The sequence below is a fragment of the Salvia hispanica genome, chromosome 1, assembly GCF_023119035.1.
Source record: "Salvia hispanica cultivar TCC Black 2014 chromosome 1, UniMelb_Shisp_WGS_1.0, whole genome shotgun sequence".
Classification (NCBI taxonomy): Eukaryota; Viridiplantae; Streptophyta; class Magnoliopsida; order Lamiales; family Lamiaceae; genus Salvia; species Salvia hispanica.
Genome location: NC_062965.1, coordinates 5,909,826 through 5,933,459, shown reverse-complemented (window position 1 = coordinate 5,933,459; position 23,634 = coordinate 5,909,826). Strand labels below are relative to the sequence as shown.

Sequence of the window (23,634 nt, the reverse complement as noted above, 5' to 3'; positions counted from 1 at the left end):
TATCTAAATTTCTGTACAAGAGCAACAACGCGAAATGAGTAATGCGGGTGATAGTAGTGGTGGTAGTGATGGGGATGCTGAGGAGTACGAACGGCGAATGAACGAGGCAGTGGAGGCCTACATGAACCGCGAGATAGAGCGGTACATGCAAAGGGTCTTGCAGCCGGCGGTACCTCGCCCTCGACCCGTTGTCCACCGCCGAACAGTGAATGATCGGGATCACGTAGCTGCACATCAGCGGCTATATGACGACTACTTCTCAGAGAACCCGCGGTTTGGGGCCAACTTGTTCAGTAGGCATTTTAGAATGCGCAGGGAATTGTTTATGTGTATCGTTGACTCTTTGGAGCAGCGATATCTGTGTTTTCGCTTCAGGCACGATGCGGCTGGCAGACCCGGCCACACCCTTATTCAAAAGTGCACGGCGGCAATCAAGCAGTTGGCCTACGGAGGCGTGGCAGACATGTGGGATGAGTACCTCCACATCGGTGAGTCGACTGCCTTGGAATGTCTTATGTATTTATGTCAGGGTGTGATTGCTATATTCCGTGATCAGTACCTTCGAAGCCCTACCCTCCAAGAATGTCAGGATCTGGTGCAGATGCACGGGGAGCAGCATGGGTTCCCCGGAATGTTAGGCAAAGATAGATTGTATGCATTAGGAGTGGAAGAACTGTCCGACTGCCTGGAAGGGGACCTACACGACCGGCTACAAGGGAAAGAATCCCACGATGATCCTCGAGGCCGTAGCCGATTACCGGCTGTGGATCTGGCATGCGTATTTTGGGGTAGCCGGGTCGAACAACGACATCAACGTCCTCAACTCGTCCCCCCTCTTCAACGAGCAGTGTCAGGGCATCGATCCGACCATCAATTTTGTGGCCAACTGCAACCGGCATGATATGGGCTACTACTTGGCGGATGGGATATACCCTAGGTGGCCCGTCTTTGTGAAGACGATCAGGCACGCAAATGATGACAAGAAGGCCTACTTTGCGGAACAACAGGAGTTGGCGCGCAAGGACGTGGAGCGCACATTTGGTGTGCTCCAATCTCAATGGGCGACAATTAGGGGTCCAACGTGATTGTGGTATGTCGACTGCATTGCTGATATAATGTACGCCTGCATTATCGTGCACAACATGATCGTCGAAGACGAAGGCGTACAACTGACTAATTGGGCCAATGACGATACTGATGCAGCCGGTCCAAGCCACGGAAGGGCCACCCCTAACATACGACGTGGGATACCTCACGATGAAGCCGACCGCCTCCAGGCACATGCCGACATGCGCCAAGTGGATGCTCATATTCAACTCCAAAAGGATTTAATTGAAGAGTTGTGGGCACGGAAGACTGCACGGTGATAATTTTTTTCTTTATTATGTAATTTTTTTTTAATGAATGTACTTTTTTTTAAATGAAATTAATGAATTTTCTCGTATATGTCTCGTAAATTTAATTCCGTAAATTTAGTTGTTTTTGAATTATTTTTACTGCGGCTAGCCTTTGGCTAGCCTATTTGCTTAAAATGATGATGTGACAGGTGGAATTTTAGTGTTGATGACATGGCGCAGGAGAGAAAGTGGCTAGCCTATGGCTAGCCTATCTCCCACTATCTCCATTGGAGATGCTCTTACTTTCCGTTTCTCAAAATTTGGCTAGATCGGGAGATCTTAGGGTTCATCAACTGAACAAAGTTCACACAGATTCAGTCCTCTAATTTTAGCATTTTCCCCTAAGTTTTGTGTCACCGGAAATTTCTCAATTGTTCCAATAAGAATTTGTGAAGATACGCTAGTAGATGTTTGTTTTCAGCATTTTGGTTAAACTGTTTAGAGTCATTGAAAATATGTTTTTACTGATTATTTTGTTACTCCCTATTTGTGGTGAAAATACATTATTCTTTATTGTAATCTGGATATTGTTTTAGAGACTACTGTGTTCAGAGAAGGTTTACGTATTTTCATTTTTATGTGTAGTAGTAGTAGTATTTCTTAAAGATGATTGTGTTCTTCTATTGAAGATATGAAAGGACCTTTTGAAGGTTATTTTCATTTTAATTGATAGTATAACTTCAATTATATTGATTATTTCCCCATTTGATCTTTTTTGCTTGATGTGTTTTGATCTTGTTCAGTTCAGAGTTCACTAGTTCACTTCATGTATTGTGCTGAAAATTTTATGCCACTCTACTTCTGGATGGATATACAATCTGTGATTTTGTTTTTATTGGTCCTCAAGTAGTTACTGTTGTCTGTTGTGTGATTTATCTTTAAGCAGTGACTTAACGTTTGTCTTGTCTGATTTGAACTGCAGCTTGTTAATGGTTTTTTCCTCTTTTCTAGCTGAGGCCCGAGCTTGAAACCATAGTATAAACATGAGTGATGTGACTGAAGGTTAGTGAATCTATACATTAATCTTGTATAAAAAATTTATAGCTATTTTTTAACTGATACAATGATGTGTACTTATAGCTGTAGTTTGAAAATAGATTGCAACGATAGTATGCCTCTTGAAGGGATGGCATTGCTTGGTAAAATGCATGAGGATACAAACGTTACACTACTGCATCTGTTCACTCGAATTGGACATGAAGCTGATTTAAGCAAAACGAGAAGGGAGTTGTTCAATCTCTTGGGTAATATACCCGATCTTTCACTCACTGACCAATTCGTTGTTTGTGAGACTCTTGGGAAAAATCCGGCACGGCTGGATCTGTTTATGGGGCTGTCTGATTCTGTGAAACCTGCGTATGTCACGCGTGTTCTCAAGGAGAAGGGGAAGCGTCAGGAGTAAGCAATCTTTGTAGCCAAGTATTGAATGCGGTATGTAGGAAAGCTTTTGGTGATATGTATTTTGTTGATGGTGTGTACTTTTGATTACCGGAAATATGAGAACTTTTGCTTATATGTAAAGATTGTGACCTTATAAGTTATATGGTAGTACTAAATTGAAATCTGGATGTGTTATTTATTTGTTCTGTTCTTGATTGTAAACTGTGAAGAAGTACATGAGACTGCCTGTGTACTACTTAGTAATTTTGTTAATAGTAGTAAGTCACAATAATGGATAATAAAATTTTAAAAATGTTTTATTATAACCATTAATAAAACAAGTCACAGTAAACCAATTTTAGATACATAAGAATTTTGTTCTGAATCAAACCAAGGCTGGAACTACAGACTTTTGGAGCGGAAGATGGAACATCATTGTCTCGAAACTTTTGAATCCTTGTGTTGTGTGCACTAGTCTGTATTGAATTTCTCAGCGCTTGTCACGGGCCCTTTGCCACTATAATTGCCTCCTTTTTTATGTCCGAGGTGATACATGAGCTCATTATCTAGTACATGGTCCGGTGCCACTATAATTGCCTCCTTTTTTCCGGAGTCATGGAATACTCCCTTCGTCCTTAAAATGTTGTCCAGTTTTGTCATTTTAGTACATCCGTGAAATATCGTCCATGTTTTTCATTTTTCCCCCTTTTTTTAGTAAATGGACCTTATTTTCAACTAATTCATTACACTAATATTTTATTATAAAAACATACATAAATGTGAGACCTACATTTCACTAATTTTTTTTACTTAGTTTTTTTCACATTTCTTAAAATACGTATCAAGTCAAACTTGGACAATATTTCGTGGACGGCGGGAGTAATATTTTTCGAGGTAGCTTGGTTAAAAGAATTGAAGTTCGACAATATTTCGGTTGCTGAACACAAGATTGGAATTATTAAAAGGAAATTGATTTACTATTAAAAATAATTTATGTAAGTACTAGTAATATTCGATTGGATTACAAATAATTTATGTAAGCGTTTCACTGACAATCGCAAGACAATTTAATCCTAAATAAATTTTTATCTGAACCTAAACTCAATTTGAGTCCCCAACTTGCCTAAACACAATTTCAGAATCCGCTCCGCTTGACGCCTTATTCTTCTTCGATTTTCCATTGTAGACGGAGATTGGCTCAATTCAGAGTTGCCGCAACTCTTCACGCTCTATCACGCCCTCCTGTAGTTTTCACGGGAGCATCCAGATGCATTTGTAAGGTAATTGCTCTGGGTTTGCGAAAATTTGATTGCAATAATTCTGATAGGAAAATGCCTATTGCTGGAGATCTTAGGGTTTACGCACTTTTGAGTTCATACTGATTAAATCCTCTAAGTCTTCGCACGACGTCGGATTTTCTCTTCGTTTTGTGTCAGAGCAGTTTCTCTAATTTTCTAATGAAGATTTCCTCTAGTTTCGTCTAACTTATTCTTCTTCTTTTCAATTGACTTACGCTTAACATGAGATAATATGAAATTGCTTCAAGTTTGCTTTTGGCATTCTTTGGTTATTCTTTTATGGAATGCAGAAACGAAACAGGATTTTATCATTTTGTTGTTGAATGTTGGAAAATTTCGGAGAGAATTGAAATTGAATTGATCAAATATTATGTTTTTTTTATTCTGATAAAGATACACTTGTAGAGGTTTATTTTCAGCATTTTGGTTAGACTGTTTAGGGCCATTATTATGTTATTGCTTGTTGGATTTTTTCAGGCAATTGATGTTTACTGACCATTCTGTTCTTTCTGGTTACAATATATTAATCTCTATTATTATCTAGATATTATTTGAGAGATAATTGTAATCAGAGAAGGTTCATGGATTTTCATTTTTATGCGTGGTGTTTTTTAGAGATGATTGTCTTCTTTTAGCGAAGATATGTTGGATTTTAGGCAATATGAATGGACGTTTTGAAGGTTTATCACGTTCTTTGTTGGTGGTGCTGCATTTATTTTCATTTTGAGGATAGTAGAACTTCAATTAGATTGATAATTTTTCCTATTTGATTTTTTGCGTGATGTGTGTTCCGATCTAGTTCAGTTCACGAGTTCACTTATTGGATATACAGTCTATGGTTTGTTTATATTAGTCCTTCAAGTGGTTACTGGTGTAGAGTATGTTTTATCAGTAAGCAGTGGCTTAACAGTTGCTTTGTGTTTGATTTGAGCTACAGAATGTTATCAGTTTTATGCTCTTTTCAAGCTGAGGCCTGAACTTGAAAGTTGAAACACACTAGACATGAGTAATGTGACCCAAGGTTAGTGAGTCTATGCATTAATCTGGTAGCATATAGCTATTTTTGAACTGAAATACAATGATATCTACTTTTAGCTGTAATTTGAAAATAGGTAGCATCGATACGGGGCATAGTGAGTGTAAGAAACGCAAGGCAGTTGACGGGATGGAAGGTGTTCTTGCTTTACTTAGTAAAATGCACGAGGATACAATTGCTACACTACAACATTTGTCTACTCGAATCGGATATGAGGTTGATTTAAGCAAAACGAGAAGGGAGTTGTTCAATCTCTTGGGTAATATACCTGATCTTTCACTCGATGACAAATTTGATGTTTGTGAGACTCTTGGAGAAAAACCAGAGCTCCTTGATCTGTTTATGGGGCTGCCTGATACTGTGAAACCTGCGTATGTTAAGCATGTTCTCAAGGAGAAGCGTCAGAATAAGCAAGCTCTGTAAGCAAGTTTTGATTGCAGCATGCAGGAACACTTTTGGTTATATGTATTTTGTTGGTGGTAGTTTTTTTGTGGTTACCGGAACTATGAGAACTTATGATTTTCTGTAAAGAATTAAGGTTGTGATCTTTATGTTAGTATTTGATTAAAATCTAGATGATTTGATTTATATATTGTTATTCTTGATTGAAAATTGTGGAGGAATAGAATTGAGACTGCATGTGGACTATATTTTTTAGAGTGAATTACATTTTTGGTACCTAAATTTTAGATTTGTATCAAACTTGGTTACTGTGGTACTCAAATTTTAAAAATAATCACTGGACTGAGATTAAATATTGCTAGAGCGATTTTTGCATTTTTTAGACATTTTTTAGTTTAAACTCTCTTCAAGCTCCTAAAGGGTATTCTGGTCTATTTGTGATGTGAGAGAGTACAACTTTAGGGAGGTGATATCACATTCTAAGGTATCCAAATTGGAATTAGCCGAGGAAAAATTCAACTTGCATCAAATATTGCCTAAAGGTTCTAAATGATTGAATGTACAAATTTGCTCTCTACCCATTTGAGGGCGATTTAGTTCGAAAAAATGAGAAAAAGTCAGTAGGACCTTCCGAAAGTGATATATTGAAAATATATTGAAAACCTTTTTTTTATTTTTTCAGGTTTTTTCTATAAATACTACATTTTACACATTTTCACATCACACACATTTTACACCCAAATTTTCACTTTCTATATTTTTATTAAATTATGCATTTTTTTTAGTTATTATAGTCCGATGATTTTTATTCTAATTGAATTAAAATATACAAATAATTGATAAAATAATGTGATTTGTGGTTGTGGCTTGTCCACTATTGGACTGGACAAGTTTTTTGTGGCTATAGACAAGAATTTGTGGCTTGGACTTGGCCAAATTATTGTGGACACTCGTAATTCACTCTATTTTAAATGAGGAAGGAGTTCAAGAAATTAATACTTGCCACAAAATGTCAATTTGTTTCTCACATTACAAATTGACAAAAATACTCTTCTAAGGGCTTGATGGTAGTCTAGACCAAAAAAGTGTCCAAAAGGTGCCATCTAGCGATATGTTAAATCAAAGTCTAAAGACAAATGACAATATGTTTAAAGTGTGAGTACCGCATTTAATACAAATCCAAAGTTTAGGTGCAATAAAATGTTAGTAATTTAACAGTTTTTCACATGTTACTATTAATTTGTTGCAGTACACATACCTCAAATTAAAATTTATAGATCCGCCACGATACAACAACATTAGATGCATATCTATATGTATTTCCCACATCGATGGTTTCTATCATGCTCAATAAGTTCCATAATTGACATCACCTTCGTATTTCATTTCTCGCTGCCTATCTCAAAGATATGGAGAAATGAGTCATAAATATATCAATTTCATGCAAATAAAAAAATCGAATTATATCACCATTTTAAACTAAATAATCCTTATTATTGTTAGCCTTTTTTAGTAGTACTGGTATTAAATTTGGAAGTTTAAAGTTGCGTCGTGAACGTGACTTGGGTAGAGTTGAAAGGTCAGCAATTTATGGATATGATCAAATATTAATACATACAGTTTAGGTGATTACTACATAAATAGATGGTTGGCGATCAAGTTGTATGGTTTGAAAGGAACAGATGTGACCCGTTCTTGATTATTTCCTGCGGAAAGTGCATGGAAACATATATATTGATGTCGAAATGTTGTTTTATTCGTTCGTTTCTTTTGTTTTCAATCTTACATTTTTTGTTAGCGAGTGCACTACTGAAAACAAGCTATTTAATTTGCTTAGTTAGTAGTTATACCTTCGTCTACAAAAAAAATTATAGTAGTGAATGATACGGGTTCAAATACTTACTACAAAATGAGTCAAGTAGAGAGAGATAAGGAAAAAAGGTTATTGAAATATTATTAGCAGAACTAGAAAATGAGCCAAAATATTAGATGCAGAGAATTGCCATAAATAAATAAAGAGTGATTTCGGTAAGCTGCCTAAAATAGAAAAATAAGACTATTTTTTGTTAATAATAATATTATATAAATAAATATTTCTATAATAATATGAATGAATAATCTTTTATTATATGTGCCTGACATAATAGACCTATAAATGTCAACTTGTTTGCAATTACACCTTAACGTGGGGACTTCAACTACTTCTATGAAGCAACCTAATCAATCAATTTCCAACCTTCCCTTTCGCCGGAAGAATATATACTAGTAGTAATATTAATTTATAACTTAATCAAGGTTCATTTCACATAATCACCATTCCCTTTAATTTTATACAACAAAAATACAAATAGTAGTAGTACTACTTTAGAACTTAATCAAGGTTGATTTGGCATAATTAACAACAATGAATTCAATAAAACGCGGATCCTGTATTCATAATATTCCCATGGAATCTTTTTTTTTATCGTAATCACATAATTAATCAAAATAAATCTACATATGATGTTGTGCAATTAAATGACAAGATACTAAGTAACACTCAAACTTGTTAATCAAACCCATTATAAAACCATATATTTCACATTCCATCATCCAAAATTTAATAATACTTGGAATGTCATCATTGACTTGACTTATTCTCCTACAAATAAATACAAGTAGATGAAACTTCCTCCTACCTCTTATAATCATACTTATATATATTGCTATAGTTAACACACTACACATTAATTCCAAATACCTTTAACTAAAACATTCCATCAAAAAAAAAAGTTGTGAAAAATGGCTTTGGTCACAAAAATGAGTGATATTGAGAGAGAAGCAATTAATAAGATAGGGAAGCAGCAGATCAACCATTTCAGCCACCGCCACCCGCTGGAGGCGGCGGAGGTCCACGGCGACGACGACAAACTAGGCGCGTGCGCGGGGTGCGAGCACGACATCGTGGGGCCGGCGTACGTGTGCACGAAGGCGACGTGCAACTTCGTCCTCCACGACCTCTGCTCCGACCTCCCGCGGCGGCACCGCCACCGCTGCCACCCCGGCCACCCGCTCGCCCTCCTCCCCTCGCCGCCGTACAGCGACGGCGAGTTCACGTGCGACGCGTGCGGGGAGTCGGGGCACGGGTTCACGTACCACTGCGCGGCCTGCAAGTTCGACCTCCACGTGGAGTGCGCGGCGCTGCCGGAGGCCGTGAAGCGGAGCGATCATCAGCATGACTTTGTGCTGACGATGTGCGGGGAGAATTTGGACGGCGGGGATTTGGTGTGCTGCGGCTGCGATGATGATCGTGTGGCTAAGGGTGGATGGATGTATTGTTGCTTGGATTGTAAATTAGGTTTGCATTTGGCTTGTGCGGAGACTTGTTAATTACATGCTTAATTATGCTTTAATTAATTGTGGAGACGTGAAAAAGATGTCCCTTTTCTGCAACTATATTGAATGCACTTCAATTCACGAATTTAATGTTGAGAGCTTCTACCTTTTTCTTACTATTTGAAATAAAGTTGTTCTTCTGTGTAAAATTCGCATTTTGACTTGAAACTAGTTCAACCGAACAAGTATGATTAGTTATGACTTTAATTTACAGTAAAATTCCAAATTATTTCAGATCAGTTTAATCTTAGTGACTATGAGATAGTGTATTATGTCTACAATACAACGAATATAAATTAAGATGATAATCAAGAGAGACGATATTCAAGGTGGCTATGCATAAGAACACATGAAGTATTGGGAGTACAAATTTGTTCAATATAGAGGAGTGTTCATCTATCTAGGGAATGATTTATTCTTTCTCGGAATAAATCAATTGCATAATTTCTAGACTTGCCTATCAATCAATTACTAAAACTGTGATCCTCTTCCTTGGATAAATTAGTTCTTTGCTATAGTTTGACATAAATACTAGTAGTACTATAATACTCTCTTAATCCCTTAAAATTTACTATCCACTGATATTATTAAAATTTTAATACCCTCATTATACTATAATGATGTGGATTTTACTATCCACTAATATTATTTAACTATTTTCACAACTCATTATATTATAATAATACAAATTTCATTACCCACTAATATTATTTTAAATATTTTTTCTCTTATTTTATTAAATTCACATTAACTGTAAACTCCTTTATTTTTGGGAGGCGGAGGTATTTTTATGCTTTTACTATAGAAATTTGCACTAAAAAGTAGAGTTTGATGTGCAAAGCTTTTTTTTCTATTCTTTTGTAATACAATAAAATAGAATAGTGTAATTGTCATCATTTTTGCCATACATCCAATTTGTTGCATCCGAGATCTACTTTAGAAGAAGAACTAAATAAATAGTAGTAACATCAATATTCGCAAATGATAATAAAACAAGGAGAATGAGAATATTGCGAACACCTTTTCCACATGCTATACGTATTGATGATATTAAATTATTAATAAAGAATTCAGGGATACATCTAACAAATCTTTTTCTACTAACTACACTAAACTAAATCTTTTTCAACTAACTCCACTAGACTAAAAATAATATAGTTTCGTTGGGTTGCGTACCAATTCTGGAAATATTATATGCTTCTTTTTGCACATGTAGAAATTATTCTTAATTACAAGCTTCATCTCTGGAACTAAGGGCATCTCCAATGCCGGCTAGTCGATTCTCGTCGCTAGCCGGTCGGCTAGCCGAACCATTGGAATAGGCTAGCGGGAAATCGGTCAAATTTTCAGCGTGGGCTAGCCGATTGCGTGTCGCTGGCCGATGCGCTGGCCGCCATTGTGGCGTGCCGATCGGCCAGCGATTGGCCAGCGCTATTTTTTAATTTTTAAAAAATTATATTATGTATTTTTTTAATATTTTTTTTATGAATTTTTTTTTTAATTATGTAATTTTTAAATAGGCACACGGACGACGGGCTAGACCCAATACAAAATTAAGAATTGTCGGCTAGCGGCAAACTATAACAGATTCAAGGCATACTAATATTGTTTAATGTATTTTTTAATAAATTAGTGAGGAGTAGAGTGGGGCGGTGGCCCGTGTGTGGAATATTGACGTCTAATATTACGAATTTTTTTAAACATTTGTTTTCTTTCATGAACTTTGATCTTGACATATAGTTATATCACGAACTTAAATAGTTATTTAATTTTTCCCAGCATCGAAAAAATCCAACTATATTAAAATGAGATGAATAATCATATATGGCTTCTAGTGACTTTGTTATCACGTTATTATAATTTCCAGTAATAACCATATCTTATGTGATGTAATAACAAATGAAGTGTAGCCGGATTTTGTCGCTAGTGGAAAAAATTAAACAATTATTTTAAATACGTAATATTATATGTCAAGTTTAAAATTTGTGGAAAAAACAATTTTTTGGAAAGTTTCGTGATATTGGGCGCCAATATCCCTACTATTAAAGCTGGATTCGAGCTTAATTAATTAGCATGAATTTAAGAGAACTAAATCATTCGAGCTTCGTTATAACTAAATCAAAATCATTAGTTCATACTCTGTCTGTGTTGAAATATAATCAAATGAAAAACATGCAATGAAATGATGATATGATCAAGAAGTGAATAAAACCAGCTGAAAAGGAGCAATAAGACCATAATGTTATTGCCAGAATTCATAATTTTCTAAACAAAAGCAAAAATAGGCGATTTATTTAGATACACATACATAGGCATACATGTAGCCTTGAGTAACAACTTCAAGGCATCAAGAAACGGAGAGTTTGGCAAGCGTTAGCGCTAATACTCTCACACCGTTCGCGATATCCTGTTGCGCTGCGAACTCTTCAGGCTTATGGCTATATCCTGCCAACAAAAACCCAAAAATCAATCAATTTCTCCACATCACTTCTGCAGAAACTATGCGTTTGCTTGCAACTGCGTGCGTGCATGGAAATCGCGTTGTTGCATATGATAGAAACCGTACCTTTATAGCATGGAATGAAGATCATGCCCATTGGAGATATCCTGCCAACATTTACAAACAAGGTTTAAGGCACGTCGTGAGAAAGCATTTTCCAGTTCGATGATGAAGGAAACAAAGTGAACGAAGCATAGAGTTTGGTGCATCCACCTTAAGGGTGATCGCGTGTATGCCAAGAATGATTACCTGGCCATGAACAGGGAATCGTGATAGGCTCTGCTGATCATCTTCTTGTAAGGCATGTTCAGTTCTTGGCAGGCTGATTCTCAGTTGCTTTGGTGATCAGCTCTTCTGAGAGTGCGGGTGGATCTTGGTTGACGATCTTGAATTCTGAGAGCTCGCTTTTGAAATGCTCAGGGCGGACTGATGGATTTTCTCGATCACAAGATTTCTCCTCTGTTCATCTATGTCGCGAGTATCTGCAATGGTCACATTCAACAATTTGGTTGCAATGCAATGAAAGTGGTGACAGATTTGCAATTCGGGCCAAAGGTCATGATTTAGATGGCAAGTTAGCGCAAAATAAACATACCAATCTCCAAATGTGCTTTGCTCGGTATACTGTTTATTGCTCCGGGATGCAGCTCCAGAATACCTGATTTTACATCATTTTTTCAACCACAAAATTTAGTCCAAGCGATCTAAGTCTCAAACATGAAAGGATGGAGGATGTGCTGCTCACCAACGGTCCCAACATTATCGATTGATCCAGATTCTAAAACATGTTTCTCGACAGCAAGAGCTAATTCTGCAGCAGCTAGTCCTGCATCGTTTCTGTTCCAAAATGTTGCATAGACGAATTGGATTATGGTGTTGCAAATTACACAAAACTTCCCACAAGTATAATTGATCGATCTACTCATTTGGACTCTCAGTTTCCAGCTATTTGGTGCTCAAACTTGGAGAAAATAATATACCTCTTTGGCATCAGAACAGCTCCAGCATGCCCTCCATTGCCTTCAGAATCCACTTCGATGCTTGCTGGAGCAGCAATGCCGGTGACAACACCAATTGAGATTGCTGCAGATACGCAAATTAAAGCAAATTTATGGGAAGTTTCCCTAATTTCAATCATAAAGATAATCATTCTCGGATTAACCTTCTTCTTCCAAGATGGGACCTTGCTCAAATAAAAGCAGAATAGCTTCCCTTTTCCAGAAAAACGCTGGAAAGGTCCTCACTGTTCGTGTATCCAGCAAACTTGGCAGCATCAGAGAAGGATATGTTTTGACCGTCGACTGTCCTTTTAAGAAGTTGGGCCAATTTTTTTTTTTTTTTTTTTTTTTTTTTTTTTTTTTTTTTTTTTTTTTTTCAAAACAACCGGGGTATTTCGAACCCCGAGAAAACGCTGGAATGCTTCCGCAGAGGGTCTCCCCAAAGCGGCACACATCCAGAACAGCCTCATCCGATCACGGGGGAGTCCGGGAGAAGAGGAATCACGTTGAGGATTTTCGACCTCAGCCGCCAACTTGCAGGTTGCCGGCACCCAAGGTCATGTCTCAGACCGGGATTGTCGGTGCCGGGCGAGTGGCCCTCGTAGCCATTCCCCCCACTCCTGTGCCTGGAAAAGGTACAGACACACAGAAGGTGTGATCGGTGTCGGAAAACGGCAGTCACCTCAAGGGAAGACCTCAACTGGAGGTACGGACTCAGTCCGCATTCAAGCCGACCGATATTGGTCGGTGCATCACTCCAGTGAGGCCCCCTACCGGGACCATCCTCACGCCCCATCCTGCGGTTGACGCAGCAGACGGAGTGCGATTCTGGCCTCAGCAGAGACCGTTTTTTATTTACTTGTCTAATACTTGATACCTACATAAATGGCCAGCGAAAAAGAGTGAGACAAAGCAACATACCGCACTGAACTGGGAACTGGGAACTGGGAACTTGTGCGTGGTGAGTCAGTATTGCATTGTCACGTGTCTTTTAGAGTATCTCCAGTGCCGGCTAGCCGATCCGCGTCGCTAGCCGAATCATTGGAGCCGGTGACCGGGAAATCGGCCAAATTTTCGGCGTGGGCTAGCCGATTGCGTGTCGCTGGCCGATGCGCTGGCCGCCATTATGGCGTGCCGATCGGCCAGCGCTATTTTTTAATTTTTTAATTTTTTTATTTTTGAAAAATTATATAATGTATTTTTTTATGTTTTTTTTTATGAATTTTTTTTAATTATGTAATTTTTAAATAGGCACACAGCGAGACCCCCGTTCGGCTAGCGGCAAAGTATAATAGATTCAAGGCATACTAATATCTTTTAATGTATTTTTTAATAAATTAGTGAGGAGTAGAGTGGGGCGGTGGCTCGTGTGTGGAAGTCCTGATTTTTTTTTATTTTTAGTAAATGTACTTTTTTTATTTTTTAACAAATTTTTAGTAAATGTACTTTTTTTATTTAAATAAAATTAACAAATTTTTCCCGTATTTTAGTACGACGTGGCAGTGGAGAGTAGAGAGTGAGCTGACCCATGACTGACCTATTTGCATTGGAGATGCTCTAAGAGCATCCGCAATGGTGCTTAGGTCAGCCATAGGCCAGCCCATTCTTCCCCGCCACGTCAGCCAACACTAAAAAAACCACCCGCCACATCGATTTAGGCCACCAAACAATAATAAAAATAATTCAAAATATACTACATTTACTGAATTAAATTACGATTAAAATACGGAATTAAATTTACGACACATATACGGGAAAATTCATTAATTGCATTTAAAAAAGTTACATAGATAAAAAAAAAATTACATGCATAATAAAGAAAAAAAACTATCGCCGTGCAATCCTCCGTGCCCACAACTCTTCAATTATATCCTTTGGAGTTGAATATGAGCATCCACTTGGCGCATGTTGGCAAATTCCGAGTCGGCCTGGCTTCATCGTAGGTACCCCCGCCGTACACTGGGGTGGCCGTTCTGCAGGCTTGGACCGCTCATCGTCACCGACCCAACTAGTCGGGCCAGGACGCCCCGTCTTCGACGATCATGTTGTGCAAGATAATGCAGGCGTACATTATCTGCGGAAATGCATCCGACATCCCACAAACGCTTTTTGGGCCCTTTAATTGCCGCCCATCGAGACCGGAGCACACCAAATGCGCGCTCCACGGCCCTTGCGCGCCGACTGCTGTCCTGCGCAAAGTAGGCCTTCTTTTCATCACTTGTTTGTCGGATCGTCTTCACAAAGACCGGCCACCGAGGATATATCCCATCCGCCAAGAAATAGTAGCCCATCATGTCGGTTGTCGTTGGCCACAAAAGAGACGGCCGACCGACGCCCCTGGCAATTTCTCGTTGAAGAGGGGAGACGCAATCTCAGGACGTTGAGAATCGTTGTTCCAATCCTCTACACTCCAAAAATACGCATGCCGTGATCCATGTACTGGCATCGTGCCTAGCGGCCTCGAGGATTATCGTGGGGTTCTTTGACTTGTAGCTCTGGGCCGTGTAGGCCCCCTCTTCCAGAGTAATCGGAGACAGCTTCTTCCACTCCCAATGCATGCAGTCGATGCCGCTGCTAACATCCCCGGCGAACCCCATGCTTCTCCCGCGTGCATCCAGCATCACCGACACCTTTCCACCTGGAGCAAGCTTCAAGGTACCGGCCACCGAAATGCTAATCACGCCCCCTACAAAAACTCCTTTCGCACATTTCAAAGGCCGACGACTTACCGATGTGGAGGTACTTCATCCGGCTATGCCCGTCCAGCCGCTACTCCGTACGCCTAACCGCCTCGATTGCCGTCGTACACTTTTGGATAAGGGCGTGGACGAGCCTGCTACCGTATCGTGCCTGAAGCGGGGAAACACATATATTGGACGCTCCAATGCTCCTAACGATGCGCATAAACAACTCCTCGCGCATTCCGAAACGCCGCTTTAACATATTGGCCGAAAAACCGGCGGTACTGGCAGGTGGCAGTCCTCGTATAAATCGCTGATGCTAGCACGACGTGATCCTGATCGACCACCGCTTCTGCCATGGACACCTCGTGGAGTGGGCGAGGTATCGCCTCCTCATTGCTCCACCACATAACATACGCATGCAACTGCCCATCCCCATGTTCATGTAGGTCTCCTATAGCACTCGCTCATCCTCCGTTCAGCATCCTCAGGATCCACACCACTACCACTACCACTACCAATCAGCTAGCCGGTCGCTAGCCGACCATTGCGGATGCTCTAATAATATAACAAATACTAACTTTCAGTGCACTCTTGTAATCATTTTAGCCAAAATTCTAAATTACCCGAGTATGAGCAAATAATTAAATAGTTTCAATATAATCATTTAACAGAAATAAAATCAAGCTCAATAATTAAATTTTTAGGTTTTCTCCAATCATAATACGTAAAACATATCACAATAATAATTAGTATATAAAAATTAGTAAAAACTAATACTCCACTATTTTCTAAATAAATATTAAAATAATTACTATACATAAAAAAAAAAAAAAAAAACTTAGCATCTATAAATTATGTGATGCTAATAAAGAAATAATTATGATCTCTCAAATTTTCCAACATGAAATGGGTCTGGAGATTAGTAGCCCAATCATTTTCGATTATATAACCCCACGTCATAGATTCTAATCATTCTATTCTCACATGAAAATGTGAGATGATTATATATTTCATATTCAATTTTAAATTGAACCTGTGTTATTATATTTTATATGGTATCTAATTCAATTTTAATTTAATATTATTAGCTTAATTTCAAATTTAATTGGTTTGAATAATAGTCTTAGAGTTTCTAATTCGGAAATTAGAATTGGGCCTAATCAACCTAGTTGATATTGCAGTTCAACTTTACTCTTTCTTAATATGACAAATTGACCCACAAACTTTAATCGCTTAAATCTTTGGAGACAACGCTCTTTTTAGTCGCCCTTGATAGTTAGGTCTGCTCATTCGGCAGGTTCCGGTTCTAACTGGATCGGTTGACCGGTTAACCAGTTTTACTTTTTCATAAATCTTAGAACTAGAATCGGTATCGGTCGGTTCCAGTTTGAAACCGAACCAATATGTAGAATTTATTTGTAATTTTAAATTTCAATACTAAAAGAAATAATAATCCAACATCTAGAAATATAACAAATACTCTCTCCGTCCCATTAAATATGCAACATTTGCTTTTCGGCACATGATTTTATGTAGTCTTGTTTTGTGAGTTAATGAAGAGAGAGTAAAGTAAGAGAGAAGAAAAAGTAGAGAGAGTATTGTTTTCATTTTTAGAAACGTTTCATTATTAATAGGACAAACCAAAAAGGAAAACGTTTCATTTCTAATGGGATAGAGGCAATAATACCTAAAAATTCAAATATACTAAAAAAAATACAAACCGTTTTTGAGTGAGACCTATTAATAATTAAATAAGAGAATGGTGGATTGGGTGCTATTTTGAGTGAGAAATGAGAGAAAAAGTTTATGAAATTCATAAATAATATAATGAAAAATAAATTTAAGGAATGAGTCATGAATATCAACTTAATTAGTGAAATAGGAACAAATATCCTTTTATGAAAGAGGGGATATTTCAATTATATATAGCCCCATTTTCCTAATTTGCAATTAGGTCAATTTCATATCTAGTACTAATATATAACACTCCCTCCGTTTCTTAAAAATAGAAATTTTAGAAAATAGGAACGATACAAATTTTAATAGTATGAAATTGATAAAGTAAGAAAGAAGAATAGAAAATATTAGTAAGGTAAGATAGAGGAGTGGAATACTTTTAACTTTGAAAGTACATATAGGCAAGTGGTTTGGACTGAGGTGCAATATTATTTGAGTGAAGTGAGGTTTAATATTTAAATAGTTGAAAGAAGATACTAGGAAATGCAACAAGAAGAAGTTTTAATTTGATTTGATACATCAGTGATGGTAAAAAAATAAAAATAATTCGACGATAATTATTTGTTGAATCACTTACTATTATAAATTCAAACTGGAAATAAATAAGTGGCTCGTACTAGCTAGCACGCACACAACAAAAGCCTATTCTTGCACTTTGCAATGAATTGGCTATTGCAATGTTTTAGAAATAATGACAAGCAATTGAACAAATGTATAGGCCCTAGCACTGGCTTGTGTCAATTGCGGTGGCTCGTTTGCTCCAAATTCATCGCTGCATGTATTAACATCGGTTAGAGCTGCTGATCCTTTGATTCGTAGTGAACTGATGCTACCCATATCTTGCTTCGGTATCAACGACTTGCATTCATTCAATGTGTCCACAGCATCACCGAAGACCTCGATGCATGTGTCAATTATTCCTTTGTTGCCAGGATTGGACACCGACTTGGCCACGTCTATCGAGGCTTGTGTGGCCGATACTGCATTTTTATACTATTATTAATATCCATTCCCTATTCAGCAACTGATTCAATTATTTTGAACAATAAATAAATGTGTACTGTTGTAAATTAAGCATTATGTCGAATAGTGCAGAAATAGATATATATTTAATATACCATTAATTAGTTTGAAATTTGCCAATTTATTATGATATGCTTGGAATATTATTTCTACATCTGGAGTTAATGCTGGAGTTACCGTGTCATTATTCTTGTCCAATTTCTTCGATAAAACTTCCATTTCATGTCCCAAAAGAATATACACTTTAAATTCGGCATACATGTTTTAATGTAAAATTAGTAAAGTAAGAGAAATATAGAGAGAAAAAAATAAATAAAATAGTTAGTGGATAATGAGTCACACCTCATTAGAGAAAGAAGAGTTCAAAATTAGAAAATGTATATTCTTGTAGAATGGACTAAAAAGGAAAGAGTGCATGTTCTTGTGTAACGAATGAAATATTAAATTAGAGAAGTACAATAACTATGATTTGGCAAATCACAGTAACTTTTCCCCTATATATATATACCTTCTTTCTTAGTCGCGAAATGACACATCACATGAATTTTAGCATTATCTCTACATAATAATATATGTGCACATAGTTTGTTTAATCGAAATTACATTAATGATTATTCATTTAACTGTGATCGTAATTGCTTGTAATTCTAATACGTACTATATGTCTATATCAATATCATCACTTAAGGAAATATTGTGTTGGTTTTTTTTAATTTTACAGTGATGATGTATAATTAGAATAGACGTCTATCTTAATCTTCCACTGCCTGTATGGTGGTCATAAATTTTAAAACTTTTTATATATATACCTTCAAATAAAAAAACAAGATCCTTGTATATGAGAGCATCCCATCGCGGCATCCGTCCGTCCGTGCCAGCGGCAAGGACGAGCTCATCAGCCGCTATGAGTCGTTCGTCCGAGCTAGCGGAACGGCGCTGCTCTTAGCTAAGAGCACGTCCGTGCCGCTGAGCACCCTTACGTGACGTGTTCTGCTTGGCCAACGGCATAGCCGTTGGCATATTCAATTTTTTTTTTAAAATTAAAAATTAATTTGAAAAAACGTTTTTAAATAATAAAAAAAATATTTTCTCACTTCCCAAAAAATTATATCCGTTTTCTACCCACTTTTATTTTATTTTTCAATTTTTTCCCCCAAAATTCACATTTTCATCTATAAATACCCTCACTTCAACACAAAAGATCACATTCTCATCTATTCTATCATCTACATTCTCTCATCTTTTTTCTCATATTCTCTCATCTAAATTCTCACCACACTACACAATGTCCGGCTCCGGCGATCACCCCTCCGGCAATCGCGGTTGGCCGCTCCCTTTGTGCCTCCTCCACCCCCGAACAACACGTTGTGGGCCCTCTTGGGTCAACTCTATATGAACGATACGTCTAAGATGACTCCAGAGCAACTTGCAACACATGAGCAAATGATTCGGAGTCTCAAGAGAACATTGGGGATAAATGACTAGTCTTCCACGGGGGTATTTTTTAGTCTTTAATTATGTAATTTTTAATTTGTAGGATTTTAATTATGTATTTATTTTGTAGGATTTAATTTATGTATTTTTATTTTTTAGGATTTTAATTATGTAATTTTTATTTTTTTTAATGTATTTTTATAATATAGAAATGTTTTTAGTAATTGAAGTATTTAAATTGAATAATAGAATGGTGAGACTCTTGAGCTTGTCCTTAGCTAAGAGTACGGATGTGAGTATTGTGCTCTTAGCTAAGGACAAAGAGTAAAAGTGGGTTTGGGCCCACCTCCGTACTCTTATTTAAGAGCACGGATGGGGATACTACGAGGTCCAAGACTTGATTTGAGATATAGAATGCAATTCAACTCCATCTATATATAATGCAAATTCAAGATCATATACTGATCCACTATTCCCGCATTACAAACCAAAATAATGCAACTAAGTAAACTATAGTCAACTATAAAGAAATTAAATCCCAATTGCTGATAATAGAGATGTGGACTAATTCAAACTTCTCTCATTGACAAAAGAATCTCATAAGTTGGCAGCTAGTATTCCCATTTCTTTTACTCCAACTTGCTCAACATGTTTGCCAAATCAATTTCATACATATCCCACTCCAATCTCCATTGATCATCAACCCCCATTCCTCCATAGAAGAGAGAAAGAACAGTGATGGAGACAAAGCACTTCAGCCACCAACACCCCCTAGCATTCCACCAAGTCCACCAGGGCTCCCAAACCCACTGCTCCGGCTGCAAATCACCCGCCACCGGCAACGTCTACGCGTGCTGGCAATGCAGCTACTTCCTCCACGAGCACTGCTTCCACGCGGCCCGCTCCCTCCGCCACCCCTCTCACCCCCTCCACCCCCTCTCCCTCGTCCCTCTTCCCACCTATCCATCCGCCTCCTTCATTTGCAATTCTTGCAACCTCCCCGGTGACGGATTCTCCTACTGCTGCACCGCCTGTGATTTCGACATCCACGTCCACTGCGCCCTAAACCCTAACACTAACCCTAACCCTAACCCCAATTCTCACTATCATCACCCCCAAAATCCTTCTACCTATCCTCCTCCCAATCCCATCCAACCTACAACTTATCCTACCATGGCATACCCTCCGCCGCCACAGAACTACGCTCCTCCCACCGCACATCCGCCTCACCCGACCTATAGCACTGTCGTCAACGCCACCACCGCAAATCCTCCACTGACAGGCTATCCACAGCCAAATCCACCGGCACCCGCGGCTGCCAATCCTCCACCTACAGTCTATCCACAGCCAAATCCACCGGCACCCACGGCTGCCAATCCTCCACCTACAGGCTATCCACCGGCACCGGCCGCTGCGGTCAACCCCACGGCCAATCCGGCGAAACCTCCGGCAGCGGCCATGATAAAGCACTTCGGCCATCCGCACGTGCTGAAGCAGATGGAGATCGAGGAGAAGAAGGCGAAGGTGTGCTCGGCCTGCGAGTGCGAGCTGAGCGGCAGCGCGTACTGCTGCACTGAGGCCTACTGCACCTTCAACCTCCACAAGGACTGCTTCGACTCGCCGCGGGAGGTGAGGCACAAGTCCCATCTGGACCATCCGCTAACTCTCCTTTCCGCGCCGCCATACAGCGACGGGTTCACCTGCAACGCGTGCCTCAAGGACGGCAAGGGCTTCGCCTACAACTGCGCGGCCTGCTCGTACGACCTCCACATCGACTGCGTGCGCTGGCCGGACGCCGTGGCGCGGCCTGACCATAAGCATGAGCTCAAGCTCTACTACTCGTCGGCGGCGGGGTCCGGCCAGGAGGCGGCGGCGTTTGAGTGCGACGTGTGCAGGAATCCGGTGCATGAGATGGCGTGGCTGTACTTGTGCCGGGAGTGTGATTTCGGGACGCATCTGGAGTGCGTGGCATCAGGGATCAGCCAGCAGCAGGATGCGGCGAAGACGGAGGATGAATTGCTGAGGGAGATGGAGCTCAGGTTTGCTGTTTTGCAGATTTTGCTGGGAGCCCAATCACAAAGAGGGGCGCCATCAATTAACTAATTTCAATGGACTTGTTTTCTTCGTGTTATCGTCTTGTAATTTGATCATCACAATAACTTTGTATTCATAGCAAAACTATTGTCCAATACTAGGACTAAAATTCAATTGAAATTCGAAGTCTTTTTTAAAATAAATTTGTCTCATTTACCTAATAAAACAAAAACACTACTACTATGCTCACTCCGTCCCTTTGTAGTAGATGGGTTTCTTTTTGGGCACGAGATTTAAGAAAAGTTATTTTAAATGAGTTAAGTAAAAGGAGAAAAACTGTTTTTATGCGTTAAGTAAAAGGAGAATAAAGTGGAAAAGAAAAAGATAGAGAAATGAAGAAAGAGTAAAGTAATTTTTGCCAAAAAAGAAAATGACTCAGCTATAATGTGACAACTCAAAAAGGAATACGACTCAGCTATAAAGGGACGGAGGAGTACAATTTTAGCAATTGAACAATTCCACAAAGCTTTAAAAATCCTTATATTTTCAAATATCATATGTATCATATTCGAATACATATATTAGAATATTTCAATTGCTAAAGTATTTTTCTATCTACTAATATTTCTATCTGAACCCCATATGTTTCGGGACGCATATTGTGGCATCTACCTCTCCCAACATTTCATGCAGTACGTTCACATCGATTTTCTTCTTCACCATTAAAAGTAAAGCAAAATGTGGTTCTTTAATTAATCAGAATTTGATTGATGTACGCACATATCCACTCGACCCCAATTTGATGTACGCACTTATCTACTACTAAAATAAATTATTTTTTCAGAGTATACATGAACATGGCAACTGATCATGGATTTAGAGGCGGAGACCGCTACGTTTATATTTCTCGGGTAAACGCTCACTATTTGCGAACAATTAAGTAATTAATTTAAGGTCAACTATCTCCTCAAAAGTATAAGCAAATTGTTTGACTATAAACCCAGAGTTGTTATGAAAACGACAAGCCAGCAAGGCTGCACGATCTACTTAATTCTACCATTGACTTCTAATATTGTGCTCATTTAATTACAAATATTGAAAACGATGATGTGTTAATTAGTGCATATCATGACTAGTAATTTCTGCATGGTATCCTATTCACCTACTTTGAGGGATTTTTAATCGACATTACATTTTGGGATCAAGTTGCATAATTAAATGCATTTATCAAAGATTGACTTTTCATTTATATAATAAGTCAATGAATTAGAAAAACTCCCATGGTTAAACTTCACCAATCAAATAATTTGCCAACTCACAAAACAAAATTATAATCGCACCACTTGAACATTGGACACTACAAATACTACATGGTAAAGGACTAAAAGCACACAAAAAACAAAATGAAGAAATTCCACGGCCACAAACACGGTCTAAAACTAGCCACCGCCGAGGATTCCGGCGAGAAGACCTGCTCCGTCTGCGAGCAAGACCTCTCGGACGCCACGGCCTTCTCATGCACGAAGCGCGACTGCGACTTCATCCTCCACCAATCGTGCTCCGAACTACCAAAAAAGCTGAAGCACAAGTCCGACCCTAACCACTCCTTCTCCCTCCTCTCCGAGCCTCCGGAGCACAGCCTCTACTACAGCTGCGACGCCTGCGGCGACCTCATCCAAGCCTTCGGCTTCCAGTGCGACGAATGCGACCACAGAATGCACGTGAAATGCGCTCTCCTGCCCGACTCGGTCGAGTGCAAAGCGCACGAGCACGCTCTCAAACTTCACTACACCACCACCAAGGCTAACGTCGACGGCTGCACCTTCTTCTACTGCGACGCGTGCGACGAGGCCGTGACGGAGGGATACTGGACTTACTACTGCAAGGAGTGCGATTTTGTTACCGATTTGGATTGTGCCTTTTCTGCTGAAGCAAAGGAGAAAGAAGAAGAAAAAGAAGAAGAAGACAAAGAGGAAGAGGAATTGCCTATTGAATTGCAGCTAGCGAAGGCGAGAATTGACATGGAGAATCAGAGGGCTAGGCTGGAGTTTCAGATGCAAATGGCGCGGCAGAATGCGCAGTTCATGAACAGCCTCGCCAATTCATGGAGGAGAACCTTCTGATTCATCATGTTCATGGAGTATCTTGTTTGTGTGTTCGGGTTGTTGGTTCAATTTAGTCTTTGAATGTTTGTTTGTTTGTTTGTTTGTTTATATGCATCATTCTACTATGTATTGTATGGTCATCTCTCTATATGGTGATGATTTTCAATGAATGCCACTTTATAATCAATGCAATATAAGGTACTCCCTCAGTCACTTAAATTTTGTCATAGT

General features: G+C 38.9%; 4 protein-coding genes and 1 pseudogene across 4 annotated transcripts; 4 read left to right on the top strand and 1 right to left on the bottom strand.

The window, feature by feature from the left end:
- Positions 1–3,853: 3,853 nt before the first annotated feature.
- On the top strand, positions 3,854–5,685 carry LOC125214833. The gene is made up of 3 exons (XM_048116007.1): positions 3,854–4,057; positions 5,013–5,096; positions 5,188–5,685. The coding sequence occupies exons 2-3, from the start codon at positions 5,078–5,080 to the stop codon at positions 5,532–5,534; spliced, it is 366 nt and encodes a 121-aa protein (XP_047971964.1). The 5' UTR covers positions 3,854–4,057; positions 5,013–5,077; the 3' UTR covers positions 5,535–5,685.
- A 2,549-nt stretch (positions 5,686–8,234) lies between these two features.
- LOC125201748 lies at positions 8,235–8,978 on the top strand. Its single transcript, XM_048099987.1, has one exon. It carries the CDS (start codon positions 8,295–8,297, stop codon positions 8,880–8,882), a length of 588 nt encoding a protein of 195 aa, XP_047955944.1. The 5' UTR covers positions 8,235–8,294; the 3' UTR covers positions 8,883–8,978.
- A 2,132-nt stretch (positions 8,979–11,110) lies between these two features.
- LOC125185806 lies at positions 11,111–15,477 on the bottom strand (annotated as a pseudogene).
- A 4,433-nt stretch (positions 15,478–19,910) lies between these two features.
- Positions 19,911–21,520, top strand: LOC125219545. The gene has a single exon (XM_048121558.1). It carries the CDS (start codon positions 20,003–20,005, stop codon positions 21,365–21,367), a length of 1,365 nt encoding a protein of 454 aa, XP_047977515.1. The 5' UTR covers positions 19,911–20,002; the 3' UTR covers positions 21,368–21,520.
- A 1,157-nt stretch (positions 21,521–22,677) lies between these two features.
- On the top strand, positions 22,678–23,622 carry LOC125202282. The gene has a single exon (XM_048100657.1). It carries the CDS (start codon positions 22,702–22,704, stop codon positions 23,419–23,421), a length of 720 nt encoding a protein of 239 aa, XP_047956614.1. The 5' UTR covers positions 22,678–22,701; the 3' UTR covers positions 23,422–23,622.
- The last annotated feature ends 12 nt before the right edge of the window (positions 23,623–23,634 follow it).